This window comes from Rhinolophus sinicus, chromosome 16, assembly GCF_057876585.1.
Source record: "Rhinolophus sinicus isolate RSI-liver-muscle chromosome 16, RSI-T2T, whole genome shotgun sequence".
Lineage (NCBI taxonomy): Eukaryota > Metazoa > Chordata > Mammalia > Chiroptera > Rhinolophidae > Rhinolophus > Rhinolophus sinicus.
The window spans coordinates 53,018,002-53,026,642 of record NC_142516.1 but is presented as its reverse complement, the minus strand read 5'-3'; the positions used below and the strand labels follow the sequence as shown (position 1 = coordinate 53,026,642).

Genomic DNA, 8,641 nt, shown 5'->3' with positions numbered 1-8,641 from the left:
ATAAACACTGTTTATAGAATAAGGTCTCCTCCTAAAGGAGCATAGTATTATATATTACAATGCAATTTATGAGACTGACTACTTTGTCTATCACCTGGTTAATGCTAAAGCTGCGTTTTTCTATCTTTGTGGGTATATACAGCAGCATTTTACAAAATTAAAAGTAAACCCATTTGGAGAAGTTTAAGACAGACTTTGCAATAGGTGAAGACCTCTTATCATGTTGCAAAACCAAGAGTAATCATGGGAAAGTGGTACAGAAAAAGAGCATTGGTGCTGCTTTCAGAAGAGATGAATTTGAGACTCAGCTGTGTTATCTTAAGTAAAGCCCTTAATGTCCCTGAGTTTCCATTTCTCATCTAAAATTATATAGTGTTATACCTATTCTACCAAACTTGCAAACCTGCATAAGGGTCAGAGTGACAGAATGGCACAGGAATAATACAAAAGTAAAATTGAATCATTGTTAAAAGAATGATCATTGTTTTTGATTGATACACCTGTCCTGAATTAAAGAAATAATATTTAGCCTCAGAGGAATTTGTTTTTTGGAATAATTTCAGCAGCTTCCTACTGAAAGGAAAACTGTAAAAGCATTTTACAGTTTAGGCAACGTGCAAGGAAAACCTTGAGTGACATGACCAAGGATACAAAATTAATTTAGAGGTAAGAGCAGGATTCAAGTCTTCTGATTACTAGCTCAGGTCACTTTCCACCATACTTTACTCAGTTGTCTTTCTCATTCTTTGTTATAATCCAGAGGCCAGGTGACTCTGACACATGCCAGAGTTTGATCACCACTGTTCTATTGCATTAGGTATGGTAGTGGGGTGGTAATAATCGTCTTTATCTTTTATTGCACTTATTTGATAAGCAACTTTATTGAGGTATTATTTACATACCATACAATTCACCAATCTAAATAGTACAATTCAATGGTTTTTAGTATAATCACAGAGATGTGCAACCATCACCACAATCAATTTTCATCTTTACATTTTCATCACCCCAAAAGAAACCCCCTGACAGCCATCATTCTTCATTCTCCCTGCTCCTCCCTTCGCCCCAGCCTCTGGCAACCACTAATCTACTTTCTGTATAGATTTGTCTATTCAAGGCCTTTCATATAAATGGAATCATACAATATTTAGCCTTTTGTGATCAGCTTCTTTCACTTAGCCTGTTGTCATCTTGTACCTGTTTTAACATTATCAGGGTAACAATAGAGATAATTTAGAAATAAAGCAAAGGAGAAAAAAATCACCCATAATCCCATTCTAATACAATCAACATCATAATTGTACTTTTTCCCCCTTTTGCATGTGCATTTTTATCTGTTAAACAGATGGAGGATGCCCCTTACTCGGACCCCGCTCCCCACCTCTCAAAGCTCAGCCAGTGCGCCCGGAGCGGAGCGAGAAGCGGCCCCGCCTATCCCCGCCGGCGCCTCGCTTGCGTCACTGCTGGGAGCCACGACCCCCTCCCTCCTTCCGGGTCGCGGTTGCTTTGACAGAGCGCGATGGCGGCGGCCGGGTCTGCAGGGGCACCGGCGACCGTGTCGGGAAAGCAAGAGTTTTACCAGCTTCTGAAGAACCTGATCAATCCAAGCTGTATGGTGCGGAGGCAGGCAGAGGAAATCTATGAAAACATCCCAGGTCTGTGTAAGACTACATTCCTCTTAGATGCCGTCAGAAATAGAAGAGCAGGTTATGAGGTGAGACAAATGGCTGCCGCACTGCTACGACGGCTTTTGTCCTCTGGGTTTGAGGAAGTCTATCCAAATCTGCCTTCTGATGTTCAGAGGGACGTGAAGATTGAACTGATACTGGCTGTTAAGTTAGAAACACATGCTAGTATGAGGAAAAAACTTTGTGATATTTTTGCGGTGCTGGCCAGGAATTTGATAGATGAGGATGGCACTAACCACTGGCCTGAAGGTCTGAAGTTCCTTATTGATTCAATCTACTCTAAAAATGTGGTTCTGTGGGAAGTTGCACTTCACGTTTTCTGGCACTTTCCTGGGATTTTTGGGAACCAAGAGCGGCACGATTTGGATATCATCAAACGGTTGTTGGACCAGTGTATTCAAGATCAAGAACATCCAGCAATCAGGACATTATCCGCTAGAGCTGCAGCTGCATTTGTACTTGCCAATGAGAGTAATATTGCTCTTTTCAAAGACTTTGCAGACTTGCTCCCTGGAATCTTACAGGCTGTGAATGACTCATGCTACCAGGATGATGATTCAGTGCTAGAATCCCTTGTTGAAATTGCAGATACTGTACCTAAATACTTGGGTCCGTATTTAGAAGATACTCTGCAGTTGAGTCTAAAGTTATGTGGAGACTCAAGGCTTAGTAATCTGCAACGCCAGCTGGCCCTTGAAGTAATAGTCACCTTGTCTGAAACTGCAACCCCAATGTTGAAAAAACATACAAATATTATTGCACAGGCAGTTCCTCATATATTAGCAATGATGGTTGATCTACAAGATGATGAGGACTGGGTAAATGCTGATGAAATGGAAGAAGATGATTTTGATAGCAATGCAGTTGCAGCTGAGAGTGCACTAGACAGACTGGCTTGCGGGCTCGGTGGAAAACTTGTTTTACCAATCACTAAGGAGCATATCATGCAGATGCTTCAGAGCCCTGACTGGAAATATCGACATGCTGGATTAATGGCCTTATCCGCCATTGGAGAAGGATGCCATCAGCAAATGGAACCAATTCTAGATGAAATGGTTAACTCTGTTTTGCTTTTTCTTCAGGATCCTCATCCAAGGGTGAGGGCTGCAGCCTGTACTACACTTGGACAGATGGCTACAGATTTTGCGCCTAACTTCCAAAAGAAATTCCATGAAACAGTGATTGCAGCTCTGTTGCGTACCATGGAAAATCAAGGCAATCAGCGTGTGCAATCACATGCAGCTTCTGCACTTGTTATTTTTATTGAAGACTGCCCCAAATCATTGCTAGTTCTGTATTTGGATAGTATGGTGAGAAATCTACATTCCATCTTGGTGATTAAACTTCAAGAGTTGATTCGGAATGGAACTAAGTTGGCCTTAGAACAGCTTGTGACAACCATTGCCTCAGTTGCGGATACAATAGAAGAAAAATTTATTCCATATTATGATATATTTATGCCCTCACTAAAGCACATTGTTGAGCTTGCTGTTCAAAAAGAACTCAAGCTTCTGAAAGGAAAAACTATTGAGTGCATTAGCCATGTTGGTCTTGCTGTTGGGAAGGAAAAATTTATGCAAGATGCATCAAATGTGATGCAACTATTGTTGAAGACACAATCAGACTTAAATAATATGGAAGATGATGATCCTCAGACCTCTTACGTGGTTTCAGCGTGGGCTAGAATGTGTAAAATTCTTGGAAATGATTTTCAACAGTATCTTCCACTGGTTATTGAGCCTCTTATTAAGACTGCTTCAGCTAAACCTGATGTTGCTCTCTTAGACACACAAGATGTGGAGAATATGAGTGATGATGATGGCTGGCAATTTGTAAATCTTGGAGACCAGCAAAGTTTTGGAATTAAAACTTCAGGACTTGAAGCAAAAGCAACTGCTTGCCAGATGTTGGTTTACTATGCTAAGGAATTAAGGGAAGGATTTGTGGAATATACAGAACAAGTTGTAAAGCTGATGGTTCCTTTACTGAAATTTTATTTCCATGACAATGTTCGAGTGGCAGCAGCTGAGTCCATGCCTTTTCTCCTGGAATGTGCAAGAATTCGTGGCCCAGAATATCTTGCACAGATGTGGCAGTTCATATGTGATCCCTTAATCAAGGCTATTGGGACTGAACCTGATACAGATGTACTCTCAGAAATAATGAATTCTTTTGCAAAGTGCATTGAAGTAATGGGAGATGGGTGCCTTAATGATGGACAGTTGGAAGAACTGAGAGAAATATTGAAAGCAAAACTTGAAGGTCACTTTAAAAATCAAGAATTGAGGCAGGTTAAAAGACAGGAAGAAAACTATGACCAACAAGTTGAAATGTCTCTGCAAGATGAGGATGAATGTGATGTTTACATTCTGACCAAAGTATCTGACATTTTGCACTCATTATTTAGTACTTACAAGGAAAAGATTTTACCATGGTTTGAACAACTGCTTCCATTAATTGTAAATCTAATTTGTTCTAATAGGCCATGGCCAGACAGACAGTGGGGATTATGCATATTTGATGATATCATAGAGCACTGTAGTCCAACCTCATTTAAATATGTAGAATATTTTCGGTGGCCGATGCTACTAAATATGCGAGATAACAACCCTGAAGTCAGGCAAGCTGCTGCTTATGGCCTGGGTGTTATGGCACAGTTTGGTGGAGATGATTACCGTTCTTTATGTTCAGAAGCTGTTCCACTGCTGGTAAAAGTTATTAAGTGTGCAAATTCCAAAACCAAAAAAAATGTCATTGCTACGGAGAACTGTATCTCAGCAGTAGGCAAGATTTTGAGGTTTAAGCCTAACTGTGTAAATGTAGATGAAGTTCTTCCTCACTGGTTGTCATGGCTTCCACTTCATGAGGATAAAGAGGAAGCTATTCAGACTTTGAGTTTTCTCTGTGACTTAATTGAAAGTAACCACCCAGTTGTACTCGGTCCAAATAATTCCAATCTTCCCAAAATAATCAGTATAATTGCAGAAGGAAAAATTAATGAGACTATTAACTATGAAAATCCTTGTGCCAAACGCCTAGCTAATGTTGTGCGTCAGGTACAAACTTCTGAAGAATTATGGTTGGAATGTGTATCGCAACTTGATGATGAGCATCGGGAAGCCTTACAGGAGTTGCTGAATCTTGCTTGAAGCACTTTAATATCACTTGAATTATCATCTACCGTAAAAGTAACTCCAAATAAGTGTTGTGAATGGATTCCATTATAATTGAGAGAACTGTTCTCTCTCTGCTAAGCAGTTTGTACTCCTTCCCCATGTTTTTCCAGCATTAGTCAGTGTTATAGCCTTCTGTCCACCTTGCATGTTTTATCTCTTAAACACAGACTTTGGGGATAACTTGTGCTTCCATTGTCTTAGAATGTTTGTCATCTTTTCCCTAGTTGATGTGAAGTATACAAAGTGTTGCCATTTGTCTGAATTACTGGTGCTGGGCAAGCAATATACTTGGTGTCAAAATGTCATGCTGCCTATCACAAGATGCTAAGACTTCACAAAGATAGGATAGCAGAACTTCCAGGGTAAATATCTTTGGAATTAGGATGGGTGAAGAATATAGTGCCAGGCTTATTCTTCCTTGATAATACTCCTGGTTTTCATGGTAATAGGAGGATGCTGAAATTGGGAGAGAGTTTTGAGATATTGCCGTGGATGTGGGGAGTTTTCTCTGTAATGTATATGAACTTTTTCATAACGCCCTCTTGAGAGCTGGGTGAGACGTATCTATATTCTAGTTCCCAAGGTGTCCAGCTGAGAGTTAGGAGAATTTTAGAATCTCCTTAGCCAGACTGGTCTTTATTTGTTAAGTTATCTAAGACTCTAGGAATCATGGTTACTGAAAAGGGTGTTTTGGTACGTCTAACATTGATAGCATGTAACATACTTTATAACACAGTGTTTGACAGATAGTGATCAATGTTTATGGGAGTCAATCAATGTTACGTGTTTGAGCAGAATATTGTATATGTATGCTATTTTTCCCCTGCAAAGCAGCTCAACAAGAAGAGAAGTCCTAATTCAAAATGGGGCTTAAATAGATTTCTATTTTGAAGAAGTTCTAAATAGATTCTATAGTAGCACAGAAGAGTATTCTGTGAAAATGAAAGGGAAGCAAATTTAATTTTATCTTTAAACACGAAAAAGAAAACAGCTTTGAGACCTGACATTTAGCATTAGATGTGCATTATACATTATAAGAAAACAGTTCTATAAATCTAGGTTTAATTATATTAATTGGAATGTCAGTCTTTAATGTCGAGCTTTTGTAGGGTAGAAAAAAGCTTCTATTCAGCAAATTGTTGATCCAAAATTTAAGAAAAAATACATGTCATGATTTCCTGGCAGCATTGTGAGTACTGTGTATGTAAAGTATTTGGCAAGTATTTAAGACCTACTAAGTACTTAATAAATGGTAGCTATCATTGCTGTTGTTGTTTGTACCTCCACTGTGTTTTTGGTTTTTTTTTATGTTTGGAATTCCTTTTACATTAAAATTTCTGTGATTCGCCTTCTACCAGTTCAGATAAGCAAGTCGTGTAGGCCATTGTGGTCAGAGATATGGTCGATTTTAGATATGCAGTTCCTGTCCATTCCCTACAATTATTTATTAATTAGGGGAAAAAGGACATTAAGTACAGTATAGTCACAATTTTAAGATAAAAAAGTATAGGCAAAAAGAAAAATCCCACCACAATAATAGAGGTTTTCTCTAGGAATAAATGGCAATTTTTCTTGAAATTCACTTATCTATATTTTCTAATTTACCTACAACCAACATATTTCATATATATATATATATATATATATATATATATATATATATATATTTTATTATTCAAGGACCTGATCACAATCATCTTGGCCTCTCCATGACCTATATAACTGAGGTTCCTTCAACTCACCCATACCTCTTTATCTTAGTATCTCTTACAAAGCCCTTGATAAACATTTCTAGCAGTTTCCTACACTATTGTGCATGCAAAATTGGAAATTCTGCCAGATGACTTGTAATTAGATCTCTGTAGAATTTTTAAGTATGACAAACCTAGATTTGAAATTTGGCAAACTTCTTCACCTAAGCATCAATTTCTCCATCTGAAAAATGAGAGAAACATACCTATGTCATAGGATTGTTGTAAGAATTAAAGAAGATATAAAAAGTGCTTAGTGGCACAGGGTTCAACAAATGCAAGCTAATATTATTGAGAGTCCTGAAACGGTTGGTGACTAAAGTGGAAGGGATATTTGCTGGTGTAGGGTGGGTCCAGATTCTTGGGCTTTGTCAAAGGAAGTGAGGGATGTCCAGACACATTTTTGTTTACCAGTTGCTGAAATAGGACTGATTTCTGCCTTTGTTCCAGTGAGGTGAGGTGATTCTATGGGTTCTAAGATGAGAATGCTATAAATTCCTAATAAGTTACAAATGTCTTAAAAGATCCACATTAGTGAGAAACAATCTTGAGTCAGAATATCCTGACCATTTGGTTATATAGCTTTTAGTTGTAAAAATGCTTCATTTCTAGAATTTCGTTTTTGTGTTTTAAGTAATTCTAGGTTTCAAGCAAGAACGTTCTAAGTATAAAGAGTATTATGTGCATCTTACAAATAGAACGTGAGAAAACAGAATTATCTGCTTTTTAGAACTATTAACTCCTTTCTCCCCACTTATTTTAAGCAATATGTGAATTAATGTCCATTTTTTAGACATTACCTAAACAGTAATTTTTTTAATGTGTAGTGAGATGATAAGGCCACACTAATGACTTTTTAATGCGGTACGGCTTAGAACTTTAAATATTTGAAGACTGTTTTTAGTGCCAAGGGTCTTTTTTTAAATGAGGTTGCATCTCCTTCCTCTATTCTTAGCAGATCTCAAGACTCAAAAATGTGGAAATATGTTCTCTCATTTTACCAGAAAACATGAGGTTAATTTCCGAAATAGGAATTGATGTTAAGAACTGGAGGCAGGAGTTTCAGAAATTCGACTTTTACAATAATGTTTTCTTTTACACGTGAACGTGTTTCATTTGGTCTCGTTCTTGAAACTTTTTACACTTTTCAAAATTCTAGCTTTATTAAACCGTTAGTCACAAGGGGGAGGTTGTGTGCAAAGAAAACGTGAATTTTACAATACGATAGGATTTACATTTTGTGCCTTATTACTTTTCATTTGCTATTAACAAAGGTTATCTAGCAAGATCCTTCTGGATTACTGTAAGTTTTTAGGGCCAGTGAGGGTCTCGCAAAAGAAATACCCTACTGCAGCACTTGCATTTAAAAGCCCTCTGGCCTTTCTGGAGGTGGCGAGTAAAGCTGCGCAGGCGCCTTGCTTCCCCCTCCACTCCGCCTTTATAGTCGTCTACATGCTGATGACATCATTGGTCCGCGCAACCTACCAGGCCTGGGGACCTGTAGCTGAGCCGAAGTTCGTGCTTTCCCGTAGCGGGGCGGGACGCGAAGCGAGGGGCGGGGTGGTTGGTTGGTCTAATACGCATGCGCACCGTGGATGGCGACGGTGCCTCTTTCTTTGCCTATCTCCACAGCTCGCCCCAGTCTGGGGTGGGGGAAGCTTCAGTGCCCTCCTCCTTCTCTCTCTGCCCCTCCCCTTCACCCCTTCCCCCCAGCGCCCAGCGGGGCTTCTAACTGACAGTTGTCGCCCGGCCTGGTCGGCGCACTGCCTCCTCCTGCCTGGGTCCCCCGCAGGTAGAGAGGGGCGGGAGGGGGTGTGGGGGAGAAGAGGAGGAGGAGCCCGAGCCGCCGCGGCCCTGCGCTGCGGCCCCCTCCGGGGAGGCGAGAGAAGACCCCCACCGTTTCCTCCTCGCCCCCTCCCAGCCACTTAGTCGGCCCGGGAGGGGGTGGGGCGCCAAGGCCGCGGCGGCCAGGCCGGGCCTGGCGGGTGAAGAGCGGGCGGGCGGGCGGGCGGGGCGCGGACGGGTG

At 40.3% G+C, this 8,641-nt stretch overlaps 1 protein-coding gene across 1 annotated transcript; it reads left to right on the top strand.

Moving 5' to 3' along the window:
• The first annotated feature begins 1,413 nt into the window (after positions 1–1,413).
• Positions 1,414–6,144, top strand: RANBP6 (RAN binding protein 6). Its single transcript, XM_019727145.3, has one exon. The coding sequence runs from the start codon at positions 1,520–1,522 to the stop codon at positions 4,835–4,837; it is 3,318 nt and encodes a 1,105-aa protein (XP_019582704.1). The 5' UTR covers positions 1,414–1,519; the 3' UTR covers positions 4,838–6,144.
• The last annotated feature ends 2,497 nt before the right edge of the window (positions 6,145–8,641 follow it).